Below are 22983 nucleotides of genomic sequence, written 5' to 3'. Positions count from 1 at the left end.
GTAGAAAAAGTCTATGACCTCTGCGAGAAAGAAGCTCCATCCCAGCCCCAGTCCTGCCGGCAGATGCTTCAGAAGCTCTTGGGTCACAGACAGAGGGGGAATCAAGTGGTTGATCAGAGGGGGATTGCAGGGATTTCTTTGCTGGTGCTGGTGCTGGTGCAGGATTCTCTTGCTTTGCCCATGCTTAGTTTTGGATGGAGGTCCTAGGGTGAGGAGGAGCACTGGCATGGTGGAGCTTGTAGTGGCAGTACAGAGAGAATCCTCCTCACAGTTCCAAGGCAGAAATGAGTGTTTGTGGTCACTCATAGATCAGAGAGCTGGCCAGGAAAGGAGTAAACATCTGGCCCTTGATCATATCACCTTGGAAGTACTGAAAATTTACACATCCCTAGACGTATCTCTGAAACAAGCTGCACAAAAGCCCCAAAGCTTGGGACAGTACATTCTCCACACTGGAAGCAGACCTCTACCTTAACAAAGAGATTATAAGTCAAGTAATTGCCTGGGATCATGAGCAAATTGCGCAAAAACAAAAAGCCAGACCATAGAATCTTTCTTTGGTAACAAATAAAATCAAAACATATAACCACAAGAAGACAACAAAGTCAAAGCTCCTACATCCAAAGCCTCCAAGAAAAATATGAATCACTCCCAGGCCACGGAAGAGCTCGAATAGGATTTTCAGAAGCAAGTAAGAGAAGTAGAGGAGAAACTGGAAAGAGAAATAAGAGTGATACAAGAAAATCATGAAAAACAAATCAACAGCTTGCTAAAGGAGACCCAAAAAAATACTGAAGAAAAGAACATCTTAAAAAACAGACTAACCAAAATGGCAAAAGAGGTCCAAAAATCCAGTGAAGAGAAGAATGCCTTAAAAAGCAGAATTGGCCAAATGGAAAAGGAAGTCCAAAAGATTACTGAAGAAAATACTTCCTTAAAAATTAGAATGGAGCAAATGGAAGCTAATGACTTTATATGAAATCAAGACATTACAAAACAAAATCAAGAGAATGAAAACATAGAATGCAATGTGCAATATCTCATTGGAGAAACAACTAACCTGGAAAATAGACCCAGGAGAGATAATTTTTAAATTATTGGACTACCTGAAAGCTATGATATATAAAAAAAGAGCCTAGACATCATCTTTCAAGAAATTATCAAAAAACAACCAAAAAAAAAAAAACCCTGCCCTGATATTCTAGAACCAAAGGGTAAAACAGAAATGGAAAGAATACACTGATCACCTCTTGAAAGAGATCCCCCCAAAGGAAAACCCCTAGGAATATGTAGCCAAATTCCAGAGTTCCTAGGTCAAGGAGAAAATATTGCAAACAGCCAGAAAGAAACAATTCAAGTATTGTGGGAACACAATCAAAATAACACAAGATTTAGCAGTTTCTACATTAAGGGATTAGAGGGCTTGGAATATGATATTCCGGAGGGCAAAGGAGATTGGATTACAACCAAGAATCCCCTACCCAGCAAAACTGAGTATAATTATTCAGGGAAAAAAAATGGAAATTCAATGAACTAGAGGACTTTCAAGGATTCTTGATGAAAAGAGCAGAGCTGAATAGAAAATTTGACTTCGAAATACAAGACTCAAGAGAAGCATGGAAAGGTAAACAGGAAAGAGAAATCTTAAGGGACTTATATTAAAGTTGAATTGTTTACATTCCTACATGGAAAGATGATATTTGTTGCTCATGAGACCTTTGTCAATATTAGGATAATAGGAGGAAAAAATATGTATATATAGATAGACAGATAGATAGAGGGCACAGGGTGAGTTTAAGATGAAGGGATGAGATCTAAAAAATAAAATTAAAGGGTGAGAGAGGATTATACTGGGAGAAGGAGAACGGGAAAAGTAGAATGGGGTAAATTATCTCACATAAAACAGACAAGAAAAAAGGTTTTACAGTGGAGGGGAAGTAGAGGAAGGTGAGAGGGAATGAGTGACTCTTATTCTCATAGGATTTGGCTTAAGGAGGGAATAACATACACACTCAATTGGGTATGGAAAGCTATCTTACCCTACAGGAAAACAGAGGGGAAGAGGATAAGAGAGTGGGGGGAATGATAAAGGGGAGGGCAGACTGGGGGAGGGAGTAATCAGAAGCAAATACTTCTGAGGAGGGACAGGGTCAAAAGAGAGAATAGAATAAACAGGGGGCGGGATAGGATGAAAGGAAATATAGTTAGTTTTCCACAGCGTGACTACTATGGAAGTGTTTTGCAAAACTACACATGTATAACCTGTACTGAGTTGCTTGCCTTCTCAATGAGGGTGGGTGGGGAGAGAGGAAGAGTAAGAATTTGGAACCCAAAACTTTAAAAACAAATGTTAAAAATTGTTTTTACAAACAACTGGGAAATAAGATATACAGGCAATATTGAGTATAGAAATCTATCTTGCCCTATAGGAAAATAGAAGGGAAGGTGATAGAAGGGAGGACAGATTAGGGGAAGGAGCATTCAGAATGTACACTGTCTTGGGATGGGGAGAGGGGGGAGATGGGGAGAAAATCTGGAACTCAAAATCTTGTGTAAATGAATGTTGAAAACTAAAAATTAATTAATTAATTAATTAATTAGAGGCCATTTTAACAAAAAATAATTATGAAATTAAAAAACTTAAAGGAAACTGTGAAGACCTTCATGAACTCATGAAAAGCAAGGTGAGAATTTTTAATATAGTCATAAGAACAACATAGAGAGAAAACAACTTTGAAAGACATTATTACAACTCTGGTCATTGTAATGATAGATCTTGAGTCCAAAAAACTAATGATGAAACACACCACTTATTTCTTCTGACACAGATGGTGAATTGAAAATACAAAAAGAGACATGCATTTTTGGATATGGCTAAAGTGAGTATTCGTTTTGCTAGTCTATGTAAACAAATATTAAGGGATTTGGGGTTTCCTTGTCTTTTTATTTTATAATTTCTCTAGTCAGAGCTAGAAGAGGGGGTAATAAGAGAAAGAGATTTCTTTTTTAAAGTAGTTTTTATTTGATAAACTAATAAATAAAATATTTAAAAAATTTAGGGCTTATTTGTTCTACAGATTCTGCCAATATAATTCATCCCAGCACCCATTCTGTCTAATTCATCGCTGTCATCTACAATCATTGATCTGTCATCTCTTCACAAAAAAAAAAATTTAAATCAGCTTTAAGGATTGTCTAACAATTTATAGCTCCACTAAGGGTGCACAATGTCCATCTAGTCCAGCCTAACACAGATTTTTTTTTTAATTCTTGCTACAACATTCCTGAATAATGATCATTCAGTCTTTGCTTAAAGACTTCTAATGAGCAGGAATCTACCAACTGACCACTCAATAAACATTATTAAGCAACCACTATGTGAAAGGCAAATAGAGGCATGTGAGGAATAAAAAAGACTATGTTTAGTTGGATTGTAAAGTATGTTAAAGGAAGTAATGTATAATGAAGCTAGCAATATAGGTGGAGTGTGGTGTATGGGGTGTTTAAGGAGTACTAGCATCTCTGGTGTGAGGGTTGCCAAGCGCTTTTCAGGGCTGCTCATCCACCATTGCTTCCACCTTCACCTAACTGAGGCTCCAACAAGCTGTATGTAGTAGGCACAGCGACCACATCCTGGTAAAACCATCTCAGCAGACAGGTTAAACCAGGTTGAGGGTAACCAAAAGGGTAAACCTAAAACCCATCAGGGAGTTGAGGGGGATGTCTACCCTCAGCATATGAAGACTTCTCCCCAGGAAAGAGGCTGATGAGAACAATCTGTTCCAAAGGTCATGAAGGCAGCTACAGCAGGAGCTGTGGAATGATTAGAGCTTGGTCAGATATCAAAGACACAAGGTCATCCACCGCATCTCAGGTCATCACCATCTGACTTTTGTCCTGCCACTGGACTCTGATGACTCTGGAAAAAGAGAGTGAGGCTGATGACTTTTCATAATGCTGCTTCACTTAAAACCAATTCATGCATAAGTCAAGACCTCACCTATAATGTCATTGGTCCTCTTTGAAAATGAAGGACAAAAGAAAAACAAAAACAAAAATACAACCGGTTGAGAACATGTGAAAATCATTAAAAGCCAGTGGAGTTTAATTTAATTCTAAAGGCAAAAGGGAGCCACTGAAGTTTATTGAGTACAGAAGTAACACAGTCAGAATTGTATTTTAGGAAAATCATTTTGGCAGCTATGTGAAATGGCAACATCTTTAACATGGGGAGACCCATAGAGAGGCTGTTGCAATAATTCATGTAAGAAGTGATAGGGGTCTGATTTATGTTAGTGGTTGTGTGTGAACCAAGAGAAGATGATAGATGTGAGAAGTGGTATGGATGTAACAAAGACAAGATTTGGCAAATAATTTGATATGTGGGTGACAAAGATGAGGAGTCAAGTATACACTGAGGTTAGAACCTGGGAGGATGGAAAAGTGGTAGCACATTTGATATAGATAAGGATCTGATAGTTTGTTTAGAGAATCATAGCATGTCAACTAAAAAAATTAAATGAAACAATAAGTTCAGGAAAGTTCCATGCTATAAAATAAACTAAAAAACAAATCATCCCTCTTTCTGATATTCTGAACAAAACCTAATAGGAAGAGAAAAAAAAGAAATTCCACTCAAAATAACTAGGGGTCCAGCTACCAAGCCACAGAAGAGAATTATATGAATAAAACTACAGAACAATCTTTTGAGAAAGAAAAGAGTTAAATAATTGGACATTAACTTTTCATGATTGGACCAGACAATATAATAAAAATGACAATGCCACCTAAATTAATTTACAAATTCACTGCCAAACCAAATTACTATTACCAAACTACTTATTTTATAGATGTAGAAAAAAATAATAACAAAATATATGTGAAGGAACAATAGGTCAATAATATTAAGGAAAATAATGAAAAAAATCAGGCAGGAATCGGTCTAACAGTATACGAACTTTAACAGTATAAGAACTTTAATTATACTACAAAGTTGTATAAATCAAAACAATTTGGTATTGGTTGAAATATAAATACATACATATAAATAAAACATAAAAATATAAAAGTTGATCAGTGGAATAGATTAAGTAAAAATGACATAAAAGCAGTCAAACACAATATGGATTCAATATTCAATAAAATAGACACAGATCAACATGCATTGAACAGGTATAGATCAAGATCTTATACAAAATGCCACAAAAAATTCCAAACTGATATGTAATCTAGATATAAAAGATCATATCATAAATAAATTTGAAGAGCAGTGAGGATATACCTTTTGTATGGATAGAGGAGCAATTCTTGACTAAAACAAACCATTGAGAAGAGCACAGGATATAAAATGTGCAATTTTAATTACATAAACTTGAAAAGTTTTTACATTAAAAAAATCAATGTAGTTAGAATTAAAAGGGAATTTAAATGGGAAAAAATCTTGGCAGAAAATTTCTGTGTTAAAGATCTGATATCCAAGATGCTTAGGGAATTGATACAAATATATAAGAACAAGAAAGAATGAAAGGATATGAATAAGCACTTCTCAAAAGAAGAAAGGAAAGCAAGATGTCAACAATCATACAAAAATGTTCCAAATCATTAATAAGATACATGAAATTTAAGACTATTCTCAAATTCTACCTGATACATCAGACTGGTAGAGATGGAAAAAGGGCAGTTGTTGCAGAAACTGCACATTAATGCAATGTTGGTAGAGCTGTATAATAGTTCAACAATTCCAGAAGGCAATTTGGAATAATACTCACAAAGTAACTAAGCTCTGCATACCTTTCTATTCTACTTTGATACTCCAAGAAATCAAAGAAAGAAATGACCCACATGCAACAAAGGACCACTTTATAGTATAGACAAAAAAACCCCAAACACAGAAACACAAAAAACTGGAAACTGTGTGGGTACTCATCAATTGAGAATTGCTGAAAAAAATATGGTATATAATATAATAAAGAACTATTGCATTATAAGATATAATGAACAAGAAGACATACAGAGAAACCTGAGATTTATATGTACTGATGCAGAATGAAGAATCAGAACTATTTATATAATGAATACAAAAAGGTTAAGAAAAACAATCATGAAAGAAGTAAGATCTAGCTAGTATTACACAATGACTAATTACGAGTCCAGAATGAGTGAACAAAAAAGCACTTATTAAATACTTACTATGTACAGGTATTAACTAAGAACATAGAAGATGTTAAGGCAAGCAAAGAAGATATTCCCTGCCTTCAAAGAACTTACATTCTACTAAAGAAAAACAATACACTAGGGGAGTAATGACCAGGGGGCTGTATTTTGGGTAAGAAAGACTGAAAGATGATCATTAATAGGAAAAATAATTGACGTGTCCTTTAGAAGAATGGTAATGGTGATTTGATTGCTATCTTCAGAGGTAAAGTTAGAAAGTGGGGCTGGGGAAAGTAGGGTGGGAAGTGGGAGAGTGAGAATATGAGGAAAAGGGAGGGAGATATCTTATGCAGAGGGATGGCATGAAGACAGATTGGTTTTGAATGACTATGCTTATTTATTAAAAGAGAAGTGCTGGAGTGAGGGTAAAGAGGACAGAAACAATATACTAAAAAAGAGAAAAAAGCATGAATCATCAGAATATAAATAAATGAAAAAGGAACACAGGAAAGCAGGCAATACTTGGTCTATCACCTTAAACTTATAATGCAATAAAAAAAGCTGTTAGCAGAAAAATGTATGCAACTAAAGTTTAGCCCAGTATACAATCCTCTTCTCTGCCTTTCTTTATAACGTTGAAATTTTGATGTTAAGATATGTTTACTACACTCATGTTAGAGAAGTAAATGAAAAAAAATACCACCAAGAGAATGATTCAAAGAAGATTTTTCAAACATTAGTAGAATAGAGTTGAATTTTTTTTATTATTAATAGTCTCAATTTGGGGGGCGGAGCCAAGATGGTGGAGTGAAAGCAGTGACTTGCTTGAGCTCTCCTCCAAACCCCTCCAAATACTCATAAAAAATGGCTCTAAACAAATTCTGAAGCAGCAGAACCCACAAAAAGACAGAGTGAAACAAATTTCCAGCTCAAGACAACCTGGATGGTTGATCAGAAAGGTATACCCCGCCGGGCTGGGAGCGCAGCGCAGCATGGGCGAGCAGGCCTCAGAGGACTCAATCTCGGGCAGCTGTGGAGGTTTCCGGACTCCTCAATGCACGAATGCCAAAGACAACTTAGAAGGTCAGTGGGAAAAGTCTGTTTCTATCGGTGCCTGAGAAAGGAAGGTGGGGTTTCAGCTCCATTCCCCAAGAGCGTGGCCCTGGGTGGGGGGCAGCGGCTTCCCGAGCTTCCGGCCCACAGACTGAGGGGGAATCCAGTGGCTGATCAGAGAGGGATTGCAGGGATCTCTTTGCAAGTGCTGAGGCAGGAATCTCTTGCTTTGCCTGTGTTTGGATCTGGGTCACAGTTCTGGGCAGTGGTGCTGGGGTGAGGAGGAACGCTGGCGTGGTAGAGCTTGTAGTGGCTGTGGAGAGGAACCCCTCCTCACAGTTACAGGACAGAAAGGAGTACTTGTAATCACAGGCCAGGAAAGGAGTAAACACCTCGCCCCTTATCATACCACCTTGGAAGAATTGAAAATTTACAGGTCCCTACAAGTATCTCTGAAAACAGCTGTACAAACCCCCAAAGCTTGGGACAGTACATTCTCCACATTGGAAGCAGATTCGTACCTTAACAAAGAGTTTAAAACTTAATAGTCTCAATTTGAAAGAAATACTCCCAGTAGAATATAACCCCTTGAGGGCAGAGCCTGCTTTATTTTTCTCGTGTTTCTTTGTGCCTAGTGCAGTGCCTTATACATGCTTAATAATTTCTAATAAATTGGGGGTGGAAAGGGAAAAGTGATTAATTCCAGAGTATGGCACTCCTATTTAGGACAGGAAATATATATTAACTTGAACCTGATTGAATTCCCCTTTTAAAAAAAAAGGGCTACGGAATGGATTAGAAAGCGCAAAACAATAATATATTGACTAAAGGAAATACACCTAAGACTGAATTATATATGCATATTCAAAATAAGAAGATGGATTAAAATTTACTATGTTAAAGCATTAGGAAGAATCTAGGGAATTGAGAATCTAATCATGATGCTGGACCAAACCGAATTCACATTATAATAGATTAATAGATATAAATATTATGACTATATTATGCTTAAAAGTACCTTTGTCAATTAAAAATAATATTAATTATGTATGCTCCAACAGTATTACTATATTTTCAAAGTAAAAAGTAACTGAATTGCAAAAAAGGATTACAAAGGAAAACTGTAATGGAAAACTGTAAAGGGGACTGTATCATTGCCTTACTAACAACATAACAAATCAAACAAAAACATAAATAAGAAGTTATAAATAAATAGCATACTAAAAAAAACCCACTAGATTTGACAGCTGTAAGGAGAGAATGAAGTCAGTACAGTAAGGAATTTATTTGTTACTAACATGCACCTTGAATTTTAACAAAAAATAATTATTGTTTGGCAGAAAATTTTACAAATAAAATCAGAAAGCCCGAAATTTTAAACACAATTTTTACATTGACAGCAAAATATCTTCAAGAGATAAGTGCTAGATGGGAAAGAAAAGTGGGAAATTTATATCTCGGTATGCCTGTTTAAAAAAAAAAGCAAATTAGTAGTTTGCAATTAAAAACACACACACACACACACACACACACACACACACCCCATGGGATCAGTAAAGGTTTCATAGAGAAAATGGAATTTGTTTTGAACTTTAATGCCTTCTCTAAAGAGGGAGGAAAGTAAGGAAGGCAAGGAAGACCAATTGTGGAGCTAGTGCAAAAGGCAATCAGGTCCTGTACTGTAAGGACATGGACATAAGAGATATTCTGGAGGTAGAAATGATGAAACTTTGCAATTGATTGGATATAGAAGGGTGAGGAAGAGTGAAAAAAAATTTTTCCCAGTGCCTCATACTGGTATGAAGCTACCCTGTGTTCTCAAAGGCCATGCCAATGAAGTAATCCCAATGCCATAACTCAAGTAGGAAAGGCTTCAAGTACAGGCCTCGTGACAGAACATATGTCTGTGCCCAGTGAGCAGCCTAGCTTAGTTTGGAAAGGCCAATCTTCAGATTGACCACAGAGTAGTATAATATTTTGGTTACAGCAGCCCTTGGAAAATTTCTACTAAGTTGTTCTGAGATAGAATCTGCATTAGTAGGGGGAGTACCCATGCTGACAAATTACACAATACTATTCACTGCCCTAGAAAATAATAAGCAAAACCAACAGCTAGCAGAGTTCAAATCCTGCCTCAGACACTTACTTAGCCGTGTGATCCTGGGCAAGTCACTTAACCCTGTTTGCCTCAGTTTCCTCACCTGCAAAACAAGCTGGAGAAGGAAATGGCAAACTGCTTCAGTGTCTTTGCCAAGAAAACTCCAAAAAGGGATGATGAAGACTTCAATGGTATTAAAACAACTGAACCACAACAAAAATAAATACAAAATAACATAAAGTCATTTCCAGAGAAAGAAAGTGTTAGTAACTGGAGGGATCAGGAAAAGACTTACGTTAGTATCACATGAGTTGTACTCTGAAGAATAGTTAGAGATTAGAATGTAAACTCCTTGTAAGTAGGGATTGTTTTTAATTTTTTTGTACTTAAATCCCCAGTAAATAGCTACCTCACAGTAAGTACATACTAATTCTTGTTGTCTGACTGATTAACTGGGGAAGAAATGGTGAAACATTCCATGCATAGAACATGGAGGCAAGAGATACAATTTCATGTAGAAGAACTATCAGACTAATTTGCCCTAAACAAAGACAGCATGAAGGGAAATAAAATTAAATAAGTACAGAAGAAAAGGTGGAAGCCAGGTTATCAAGAGCTTTAAATGAATGCTACACTGAGGATATTGTACTTTATCCTAGAGGCAATTGGGTGCCATTGAAGATTTTTGATTAGGGAGATGACAGGGCTAGATTTGTATTTTAGGAATACCAATTTAGCAGCTGGCATCCTTCTCTCTTATTCTGCAGCTGTGACCTCATAATTAAATCATTCCCCACCTCATGCTTATCCTTTTTTTAATCTTTTTTTTTTTAAGTAACTAAGTGTGAAAGTAAATTCAAGCTGTTAGGTATTAATGTTTCAATAAACATTTTTGTAAATGATTCAGAGGTCTAGTTTTGTGTAACAAGGTAAATGCTTAGCTTTCTCCTGTTAATAGTAACAGAAGCCCTCAATTAATAATCAAGCTCACCATTCATACGGAAAAGCATACAGAAAGAAATACATTTTAGATGGGTATGAATAGGTAACATGAAAAGAGTAAAGAGCAAGACATAAGTTTAAACATAAAATATCATTCTATTATGAGACTATAGGCATAAATGGTTATCTTATGCTCTTTATGAGCATCCATTCATTATCTGTATCCTTATCACATAGCACAGTACCTGGCACATAGAAAGTACTTAATAAATGCTTGTTTGAGTGACTGATTTTTCCTAGTTACCTCATAATATTCTGGCTAAATGTAAAGATCAAAAGCAAATGTTACTTATAAACTATATGTTACAGTGAAAATTTATGACTACCTGCTTTAATATATAATTTTTATTTAATAACAATAGTTTAGCTTATAATCATCAGCATTAACAAAGTATTGAAATAATTTTAGTAATAATGATTTAGTACACTAAGACACTATATAGAAGTTGAAAAAATCTATATGAAGGAGGGCAGGGACCACCTCTTAATTATCTTTGTAATTCCCTTCATTCAGTGCTTTGATGATATTGTGTCCTTTAACAAATTGCTACTGAATGATGAATTTTAAAAAAAAACCCTTCCTTTTAAAAACCATTATTTTCCCATTTTAAAGTAAACAAAATGTTTTATATGTCTCTTAACTCTATTTTAAAAAAAATTCTTAATGGCATCTTTAGAAATCTGTGCTTATTACAAACATCTAGGTCCATTTTCATTTATTATAAAAAGCTAATGAGATTGTGAAACCCAAGACTTGCTTTTTAGTGTGTAAATGTGCTGAAATACTAGCGAGGATATGATTTCTCACACTTTGGCCTTTTGATGAAACACCTTTGCAATACTAGTATGTCACCTTATCCTACAATTTCACACATCAGCTGCCATGGTATCTACCCTGAGAGCCTAGTTTCACATTGCACTAATGAGTCAACACCTGTTAAGAGTAGAGAAATCTGAACCTTGTTAGCGATTGTACACTCTCTTGGGAACGTGGATGTTGAGCATTGTCATACTCACCGCCAACATGTCTGTACTGAGAACTCTGGATGCAGCAGTGATGAAGTCTCCTATCAGCATTGTAAAGCCAGGTAAACCCAAGAAGAAAAAACGGGAAGGACAATGCCTTATAACAGTATTTAAGATATCCTGAGGGAGAAGAAAAAAACATGAGATTACATGTTCAATTTTACAAGGAAAAAAACTTCCAAACAGAAGAGCAATGAGATTCTAAAATTTGCAACAGCACTTTATACTTTGTATTTCCACAGGGCCTTCCTTTAAGAGCTGAGTATATATACTTGAGGAAAGAATTATTACCTCATATGTGCTCATGACCTCTCTATGAGATAAATATATTATAGACATCTTTATGAGATAAATAAATCATAGATTTTACAGCTAGAAGGGACTTTGAAGATCACCTAGCCCACTTAATTCCTAGAGTCAGGTATTACGATATCTATCTTGAAAATGGAAAAAAATGAGGCACCAAGAATCAAAGTGATTTGTCCAAGTAATTCAGCTAGTCCTAATAATAGCAATAATTTACATTAATAGCACTTTATGATTCCAAAGTATTTTTAGTCATTTAGTCCTCACAACATCCTTAGAGGTAGGCTAGTAAAAACATTATCCTGCTTGTTTTAGAGATGAGAAAACAGACTAAAGAGGGACTTGCTCAAGCTCACTAATACTGGTCTTCATAAATGCACATATTTAAATTCAGGGAGATTCTGTTTTCCATGTCATGTAGGTATTATGTGAAAAGTTGACAACACACAATACCAGTCTGCCAAATCCTTGAAAAACCCTCACTTGATTTTACCATCCCCCTACAGATATCCTTCTATATCTCCCCTTTCTTTCACAGCCAAATTCTAAGAAAATGCTATTATACTGAGTGCTTCAACTTCCTTGATTCAAATTCACTTTTCAGCTCTTTGCAATCTGGCTTCCAACCTCACTACTCAACTGAAACTGCTCTCTCCCATTGCTAAATCCAATTGTCTTTTCATAATCCTCATCCTTCTTAATCTCTCTGCAGTTGACACTGTTAACCATCCATTTCTCCTGGATACTATATTCTCCCTTAGTTCTTATGAGACACTGTTCTCTCTTGGTTCCACTTCCATCTGTCTGACTACTCCTTTTCAGTTTCCTTTGATGGACCACCATCTATATCCCACTCCTTAGGTGAACGAGTTCCCCAGGCTTCAGTCCAGTGCCCTTTTGCCTTCTTTCTCTCTCTGTACTCTCTTGATGACCTCAATGTATCCCACTTATTTCTACAAAGATATCTTCTAGATTCACATTTCTAACACTTCTCCCAACACATCTCTAGTCCCATATGATCAACTATCTACTGGACATTTCAAAGTGGATTTTAGGTAAGCACCTCAAACTCAAAATGCCATAAATAGAATTATCTTCCCTTCAAACTTACTCTCCTTCCAAACTTCCCCACTTTTGTCAAAGGTATCAGCATCCTTCCAGTCATCCAGGTTTGCACCTTCAGAGTCATCCTTGACTGCTTTTCCTCATTCCACATAGACTTTCATGCTTGTTAACTCTACTTCCACAAGATCTCTCACATCTATCTCCTTCTCTCTAGTCACACTCTGGTTCAGGCCCTCATCACCTCTCACCTAGACTACTGAAACAGCCTCCTAATTAGTCTCCCTAATTCATTTCTCTCCTCTATAATCCAATACAACTGCCAAAGTGATATTCCACAAGTTTAGCCATGTCTTTGCCCTATTCAAAACAATCCAGTGATTCACTATTAGCTCAAGGATCACATATGAACTCCTTTGTTTGGCATGTAATGCTCTTCATACCCTCGTTCCACCCTCCCTTTCCAGCCCTGTTATACAATATTCCCCTCCATGCAAGCTACAATCCAGCCATAGCTGCCTTTTTGCTCTTCCTCAAACAGAACATTCCATCTCTGTCACTGTTCCTTTGCACTGGCTATGCCCCCAGGCCTAGAATCCATGTTTTCTTTAACTTTTCCTCTTAGAATCCCTGCTCTCTTTCAATGCTCAGATCAAACACCACTTCCTTCCTACATGAGGCCTTTCAGCTGCTGATATTTAATGTTTATGTCATATTTACCCTGTATGTACTTAGATATGTGTACGTTACTTCTACTGATAAAATGTATCCTCTAGACCCTAGACAGGGTCTATTCCATTTTTGCTTTTCACTTTCTAAAGCCCTAAAATAGTGTCTGGAACATAGTAGGTGCTTAGTTAATGTTTGTTGCACTTACTCTAAACTTCAGTTTCCTCACCTGTAAAAAGTGTGTCTTTCTTAGAGGTGGGGAATAGGTGGAGTGGGATAGATAGTGGGCTTCTAAGGTCCTTTCCAGTTCTAATCAGACATTTCAAAGATTCCAGTGGAAAGTAAAAAATACAAGGGATATAATGTTCCAACTTTGTTTTGGTTACAGAAACATATTGTTTCCCAACTCTAGTGCTCTTCAACTTCTAAAATGGTGATTAAAGAATGTAAAGAAGATACTTTTTTTCTTCAGCTATTCAATGACTGAAAAATCTTTTACAGTTAAAGAATTCTTCCTCTTCAATTTAACTAAGTGGTATAGATAATCAACATTTTAAAATGTTTGAGAGTAGAGTTCATTGATTACACTATAGCATATTAAGATTTTAATTCTTCATATCTGAAGATATAACTACTATTAGTGATACCTGTACGCATACATGTAATCAAAATTTATGATACACAACTAACAGACCTTTCCCTAATGTACAAAGAGTATCCTTTGACTTCTAGTATAACACAAGTCACTAAAAAGAGTAACCACACACACACACACACACAAAAAAAAGTGTAACCACAGCATAATGCAATGGAAAAAGCAATGGATTTGGAATCATAGTTGTCATTGTTGTTTAGTCCTTCAGTTATGTCCTACTCTGTTATTCCATTTGGGGTTTTCTTGGCAAAGATATTGGAGTGGTTTGCCATTTCCTCTCCAGCTCATTTTACACATGAGGAAACTGAGTTAACAGGATTAAGTGACTTGCCCAGGGTCACACAGCTACTGTCTGAGGCCAAATTCAGGTTCAAATTCTGTCTCTGCCCCTTATTAGCTGCATGGCCTCAGTTAAGTCATTTAATCTATCTGGCTTCAGTGAAACCTTCATTAAAGTCAGGAAAAGGATTAAAAATATTAGATCAAGAAAAGGGATTAAAAATAAGGCAAACTTGAGAATCATTATCTGGCATTTTATGATTATACACATTAATCAAACCATAGGAGCTCCCATTCAGCTTCTGGACACTAATTAGAAAAAAAAACTTTAAGATGTTCTCTCATCCTTCTTATAAGGCTACTTCAGAACTGCCTTGTAACAATTTGCAGAACATTGACGTCTAAAACTCAAATCTATTACCCAGCCACAATAATTAACTAAATTCTAAGAAGTCAATGTATATCTCCATTCTTAACTAAAACACCTTAAAGAGTGATTTTGACATACAAAAATATTTTTACTAATCTTGGTAGGTAAATTCTTTATTCTTCTCAACCAAAATGAGCTATACTGCTGCTTTCAAGTTAATGTTTAAACCTGTTTTAATCACTTCCTTTGATACATTTTAAAGTCAATATCAGTCAAGACAAACATTCTAAGAGATGGAGCAGATGGATGCTGTAGTTTTATAAAGTGTGTGGTAAATTCGTGCTCCAAGGTCAGAACAAAAGATCCACCTTTTTCATAATTAAGGGTCTGATTAATGCACTAGGCTCCTCACAACACACCTGTAACTACTAACAGAGGTACGCATTGTGCTGTGCCCTTGTCTCTGAATATCAGACATCAAGCCATACAGCAGCAGATGGGAGAACATTTCTGTTGACATATGCTGCAATGAAAGGATTTGTGCAAACCTGGCTAAAAAGGTAGCAGAATGTAGCATATTTGAAGATTAATAAGGCAAACAACCATAATGTTAACTTTGTGGTGCTTGTGTTAATTCCACCTGTTAATGTTAGATTCTAAATCCCATACCCTATATGATTTTTAAAAAATCTTTAACAAGTAGTTCAAAACTAGTTTTCAACAACTGAACATTTAGATTTATTTTGAGAATGCTACCCTATGCCACCTTTGTGAGAACTAAAAACTACTGTTTTACAAAAAAACCAAACTTTTTATTTCTTTGTAAAATAAAGATGTGGGGGGTGTGGGGTAGGAGATGCCTCCTGCCCTCTCTTATAGTGTCAGATGCCCATGCACAGTAGAAAAGATATGTAAATTGTGAAGAAGCAAAAGAGAATAACAAAGTTGCTATTCACTCTAAAGAACTACAGACCAATTTGACTAGGATAAAGTCACACAGACTGCCCCCTCTGGACCTTCGCCAATCTGTTTAACTAAACCTGCTTCTTAAAGGAAGGAGAACCAATGGGGAGGGTAGAGTAGCAGATGGCTAGCCTACCTAACCTCTACCACCCACAAGATGACAGGGAAATCGGGAAATAACTAGGACCTGATCTGGTAACCATAGAATATAGAAAGCCCTAGAAAAGGTTTGGTGTGAAAATGAAGAAAAAAAAGGTTAGGCTTATTCAGTCTAGTTATAATACACCTGCTTGTTTGATTAGCCACACTCAATTCTAACTCAAAGGATTTACATTTATGTGGTAATAGCAGCAAGGGATAAATACCAGGGTTGCACAAAATGCAAATTAGGTGCATAGACCTTTGCTGTCCCTAAAGTTTAATCTTTCTGCTGAAAGACTAAAAAATCTAAGTTGGCTTCGTGCTAATTTATAGTATAAACTCCTTTTAGTACACAACATGCCCTAAAGACCATCTGTATACTGTCATATTTTCTGGAACAAAGAATATGGTGCTTTGTTTATAACTATATTTTTCAAAGTAGTGGAATATTTGTTCTGTATAATAGACTTGAAGCTATTTTAATATTAAATCTACTTACACAATATCGTGTACAATAAGTTGTAACTATAGATAGATATGCATATACATACATACATACACACACATATACATATATATACCATGTGAAGTTTAGGCTTGGACATAAAAACTTTATAGATACTTTTGACTTGTAAAAAAAAAAGTTGTGATTATTTTATGTGTCAAACATTTTCAAAGGAGACAATATAAGTATACCTCTTGAATTATTTCAGTAAGATTTCAAATTTCAGGCATAACGGGCTTGTCCATGTTTTCCATAAGCACTAGTACTAAAAGGTCTTCTGGAATTTGGAAAACATAAGAAACGGAGCAGATATAATGACAGTGCAGTAAAGCATTGTCATATATAACAGAAATACATATCGTTTCTAAAACAAAAGGAAAAGAAGAATAACCTTTTATTATTTCCAAAGTCTTTTTGATGAAGGTGTTTACACTGAGGACAGTATAGGAGAAGGGCAACAGACTTGAAAAATCAGTTTTTTCAACACACACACATGCACGCGTGCGCACACACATGTACACTTTCATGTGCCAATGCTTATCAATTCTACTTCCACAAGATCTCTCACATCTGTCTCCTTTCTAGTCACATTCTAGGTCAGGCCTCTCACCTGGACCATTGTAATAGCCTCCTAATTAGTCTCCCCAATTAATTTCTATCCTCTATAAATCAATACAACTGCGAAAGTGATATTCCACAAGTCTGGCCATGTCATTGACCTATTCAATACAATCCAGACCCAGATTTGCGCCCTTGGCTTCCCAACTAAGTTAGAAGTTGTCTGATGTTGGACAAGTTACTTAATTTTTCTTGGTCTGTTTCCTCTTATGTAAAAAATAAAAATAATAATCTAAAAATACCTACATTCCCTACCTCACTAATGGATGTAAGGAACAAGTAGAAAGTGAGTTTCTTGAGGGGAGTGATTATTTTCATTTTTACCTGCAAAACTCCATGGCTGGATCACAGTAAGCATAAGCACTTGATACTTGCTTTATAAATGAATATTTGCTAAAAGTAAATGCCTGCTGAATAAATGAATGAACAAGCCAGTGAAAGAATGTGTCTGATTCTACTTCCAGCCTCTGAAGGAGAAGGGTTTGAAGTTGAATAAGACAAAGAAACTGTGAACAGGGTTTGGAGGACTTTGGAATTATGAGAGACTGAATTTGTAGAAAAGACATTGAGTAGAACTGGAGAAAAGTTGAAGGACAACAACTTATCCAAAGGACAAGAAGGACCTGAGGAGGAACAAAAATACCTAGAGAAGAAAGTAAGGAAATTTATGTACGAGTTAACTGAAAGAAATTGGCAGGACCTGGATTGGAGCCCTTGGCTCCCCAGCTAAGCCAGAAGCTGTCTGATCTTGGGCAAGTTACTTCATCTCTCTTGGTCTTTGTTTTCTCTTATGTTACATAAAGGAAAAAATCTAAAAACATATATATATATATATATACATATATATATATTATATATATATATATACACTCTATATCACTGGTTGTTGTGGGGGACAAGGAGAAGGTAAGTTACTTGAGGGAAGATATTAGTAATAGGGAAGTTCATATATTCGAGTTCCTTGAGTGCAGCAACATCTCTTTCTCTGTCTCTCTGTGTCTCTCTCTGTTTCTGTCTGTCTGTCTGTCTCTCCTCTATCTCCCTCCCCATACACACACACACATAAATACATAAAACATACTATAATGCTTTACTATATATTTCCATATTTGTTTCTAAATGCATAAAATAAAATACATGGGAAACAATTATTCTGGAATACAGCTAACAAAGTACTTTTTAAAAAACAAAAGACCTCAGGTTAAGAACCCCTGATTTAGGTTTACAACTTTATCATTATCCTTCCTTGGCTATTACTTTTTGTCACATTTCACCCCATATCCAATCAATTACCAGATCCTATCACCTCTACCTCCATTATATGTCTTACATGACACTTCTCAACTCCCATGACCATAACCCCAATTCAGGTACTTAACACCTTTTTCTTGTACTATTGCAGCAGCTTCTTGATTTTGACTGCTGAATGCAAGGTTTCTCTGCTCACCACTCTATTCTCCACACATCTGCCAAAATAATCTTTCTAAAACTTAAGTCTGATCATGTTACTGGACTACTCAAGCAACTTCAGTGTATACCTACTGCTTCAAGGATAAAATATAAACTCCTCATCTTGTCATTTAAAGCACTTCATGATCTTGCTCATCCATACTTTTCCAGAAAAAAAAATAATTGTCTTTCATTTGTCCCTTTTAGGCACTTAGAGCCAAATCAGCCTCCTTGCTATTTCTCAAACTTGAACAGTTCACACACACTCCATACCAGTGTGCCTTTACACAAGCTATTTGTCATGCCTAGAATGCACTCGCAGTTTGCATCTACCTCTTAAATTCTTTGTTTTTTTCAAGGCTTAACTCAGGTGCCACCTCTTATGAGAAGAAAGTCATTTCAGATACCCTTGTTTTCAGACGTCTACTTCTTCAAAGTATCATGGATTTATCTGTGTAAATGCTGTATCCCCTCCCTGACTTTCGCCTCCTCATAGTTTAAGTTTCTTGAAAGAGTGTACTGTTTTCCATTTTGTCTTTCTATCCCTGGCACAATGTCTGGAACATAGCAGGTATTTTATAGATGTCTGTGGAATTGCTGACATGATAGATACTTCATGTATCTGAAGCACTGCCTGTCTGTGAGAGATTAGACTTGTTCTCCCAAATGGAAGAGCTAGCAACAATAAGTGGAAGTTGCAAGAAGCAAAAATGATCTTGATATAAAAGAAAACCTTCCTAACAAATGAACTCATCACAAAGTAGAATGGACTCCCTCAAAAAGCAGCAGGTTCTCCTTTTGTGGAGGTCTATAAAGAATCTTAGATTTGATTTGCATTTTAAGGAGATTCTGGTTCAGGTAGGGACCTGAGCAGCTTTGTAACTGTTAAGTCCTTTGAAGTATCAATAATTCACGTTTACATAGCACTTTAAGGTTTAAAGAGTACTTTCACCGTAAAAACTCAATTAGGTAGTCTGAGTATTATTATTACAATCTATAAATCATAATTACCATTACTGCATGAGACTTACAGTCATTTTTGTCCAAATATAAGGTTCTATAGACTCTACATAGGCTTCAGCTTCAACTAAAGCCATGGTAAAACTGACGTTAGAGTACCTATTAAATTTAATATAATTTTGAAAGCAAGTTAATACAAAGCACAGAGAAACCTTCTTATACTTGTCTTAAATAATTTGTCACACAAGATGCTGTAGCAGCTCACAAAGTTCTAGAACTTTTCTTCTTTTTTTGATTAAAAATCTGTGTTCTGCCTATACTAAATGCTAAAGCTAGATCACAATATAGTCATTCAATGGCTTTGCAGCTTATCAAAAGATTCAGGTTTATGAGAAAGTAACCAAGTGAGAACATCTGTCCCTTATCAGTGATCTTGAAAAAAATCAGGTAATTCAAACAGAGGCATGTTGTTTCCTTTCCTTCAAAGCACAGCTCCATAAACACAAACTATTCAGCTTGGTAAATGAATCCCTTTAATTGAACGCTATGTACACAGTAACTGGGGGAAAAAATAAGCAATAAGAGAAACATATGGTGACAGCAACAGAAATTGGTTTATTCGTTTTGTATAGTGTTGTTTCTTTAGTTCTTTCATAATTGACCTTTAGAACGATAAATGTGTAAAATAATTTTGTTTATTATAGCACCAAACCTTTCAACAGTTACATAAAATGAAAATTTAAAAGGAAAGACTCATTCTGGAAGCATTTCCATTGTTTACATAATTGCACAGCTATAATTTGGTGCTCACGTTGTTATGGAAAAGTTTAAAAAGGGGGGGGCCATTATAGACCATTTTGATTCAAAATATTGCACTGTAGTGTCAAAAATGGAAAACATCCCAGCTTATGGCAGTTTAAAATGGATTAACTTTGTAAACAAAAATTTTTCAATACAGTGGCCACAAAAAATAGACACTCAAGGACATTATCTTTTAATTTTTTTTTAACATTACCAAATCTGAACTTAAACACCAACTATAATTACACATATTAATTCATTTAATGTTTGTAAAATACAACAAGATTATGATTATAATACAACAGCCAGTCATCTAGTACTTCTTTTTCCTATTTCTCAAGATTTTCTCTCCTTTCTCTCATAAAGGAGACTGAACATGGGTGATGTGGGAATTTGTTTATCTTGACTACGCATATTTGTTATAGGTGTTTTGTTTTTCTTTCTTTTTTTCCCCCAGTGGAATGTGGAAGTGGGAGGAAAAGGGAATAAATGCTTGATAATTTTTAAAAGATTGCTAAACTAAACTGTATTCCATTTTTTTTTGGATAATTGGTAATTCAGGTATGACCTATAGTACAACCATGCATTAAGTAAAATAGCCCATTCTTCCAAATCCACAAAAGAAATCATACCAAAGTATCCCACTAGAAAATATTACATATATCAATAAATTATTCTTAACATAGTTTTTATTTTCATAAAGTGAAAAGATATGTTAATTATGACAGTTTTAATGATTTAAAAATTATTGCATATATATTATATATATTATATATATATATAATATATATATATATATATATATATATATATATATATATATATATGTAGGTATGGATGGATGACAGGATGGAAAGCTTAAGGGATAATGCAGTAAAGTAGGCCACCTCTCACATAGATTCCATCCAGGCTACCAAACACTTGCAGAAATTTTATCCTCTCCCTTGGAACTTACCATAAAGGACTAGGTATGCAAATTATCCCCATTTTAATCACCTAAACATGGACAAAGTACAATCCAAATTCCGGCTGTCTAACAGATTCAACTGGCTTTGGAAGAATCTTCTGTGAGATTCCCAAATCAATGGAACGTGGCCAGAAGGAGCTCCATTTTGTACCACTGTACCACATGCTCAACAACCACTGAATTCAACTGACTCAACAGACTGTTGTTTAAAGTTTTCCTACAGCCTCACAAGTTCCACAATGGGGCAAGTCTATGAAAGCTTACCCTGTGATACCCCTATTGAATAAGTTATCCTCCCCAGGGATATTAATAGGATAAACCTGAGGTTCTTTTTAACATGGAGGCAGATCACATACATACAATATGTGCATAGAGTATTTTAATATTGTCTTTCCCATTAGACCACGAGCTCCTTAGAGGCAGGGATGATTTTTTTCCCTTTATTTATATCCCTAGTGCTTAACACAGTGCCTAGCATAGACCAAGTATTTAAAATTGATTTCTGTCTAGTCAAGGAAATCTGCTGATTGCTATGAGAAAAAAGCACAAGCTTCAAATTTGAAAGCATATAGTGGTTCAATTTAATAATTTCAATAACAAGCTACTAAGAGAAAAACCTTTACATATGAAGGAAAGGTAAGCTGAATAATCAGGATAATTCTGTGTTCACAGGAAATTGCCAAAGAGAATAGAATGGCATATTCCATAAAGCAAAAAAAGCTCAATTAGAAACTCCCCAAATAATTAGATTTCAGAATTTAAATCTTCTCACAAAAAAGGGCTTCCTGAAGCAGCTGTTAATATTTCTCAACAGGCTCCTTCAATTCTCACTCCTGGACAAGCTAGGATGGTCTGAATGCTTTCACCACATCCTCCAACCTCAAGCAAGTTATCCCATTTGGTTAGCACTTCCCATTAAGTATTTTGGGGCCTTGATAAAAACAATCTGGCCCTTTCTATTTACTTATCCATCCCACATACTCTGGTGCCTGACCATGTTAATTACCTGAAGAATCAATAAATCATAAAAAAAAAATCTAGAAACACCAGTATGGGAAGGGCAAAGCCAATGGATATAACTCTGTCACAAGAGCAAAGACTCTGTTATAAGAAATTAAGAAGCATGAACTAGGAACTCAAAATTATCTGCTCAGAAAAATACAATACATTGCTTTAAGGAAAGAAACATATCTGAACAATATTTCAACTTTGAAAAGTTTATAGAAGGACATATATAATATATATATGTATATATAATATATATATATATATATAATATATATATATATATATATATATATATTTCAAGGAAGTCTTTGGACAATGGTCAACCCCAAAAGATAGGTATTTAAAACAAGTCACACTGATCAAATCAAGATAAACCAATTGTTAGCAAAATCTAAGAATTCTCACAATATTGTAACGACTAAATCACAAAATATTATAGATAAACAGAAAGAAAAAGGTTAGAAAAAAAGGAACAAGGATCTGAGAGCAAAGAGAAGTGTGTATCTTTAATAAAGGGGAACTATTAGTTAAATAAACATACCAAGTTATTCATAAATGACAGAGGAATCTAAAAAATGTAAGTGGATTCCCCATTCTTATTCTCACCTCTCTCATTCTTTTCCCTTGGAACCCTAACCTCGGTATGATAAAACATATTTTGCATCAAAATCTTTGGGTTGGAGAGTCCATTTTCCCCCTCTAGTCCATTTTCCCTTCCCATCAGCAATGTCCCTTTCACCTTTGCTGTTACTATGACTATAAATTTCCCCACTGTCTACAAAACGTGAAGATTAAAAATTGAAAGTGCATGTACACCTATCTATAGCTGTTCAACGCAAAGAATTCATCTTGCTCTACCCTAGGATGGGGAAACAAACTTTTTTAAGGTCCATGAACA

At 35.5% G+C, this 22983-nt stretch overlaps 1 protein-coding gene across 1 annotated transcript in view; it reads right to left on the bottom strand.

The window, feature by feature from the left end:
* RALGAPA2 (Ral GTPase activating protein catalytic subunit alpha 2) overlaps positions 1–22983 on the bottom strand; it is a 417261-nt gene that overhangs the window by 224094 nt on the left and 170184 nt on the right. Inside the window, exon 25 of the mRNA XM_020989297.2 lies at positions 11324–11452. Coding sequence (XP_020844956.1) covers positions 11324–11452 — 129 coding nt within the window. The remainder of the gene's footprint in view (positions 1–11323; positions 11453–22983) is intronic.

This window comes from Phascolarctos cinereus, unplaced genomic scaffold (genome assembly GCF_003287225.1).
Source record: "Phascolarctos cinereus isolate Bilbo 61053 unplaced genomic scaffold, phaCin_HiC Scaffold_2;HRSCAF=192, whole genome shotgun sequence".
Taxonomy (NCBI): Eukaryota; Metazoa; Chordata; class Mammalia; order Diprotodontia; family Phascolarctidae; genus Phascolarctos; species Phascolarctos cinereus.
This window is presented reverse-complemented; position numbering and strand designations above follow the sequence as displayed.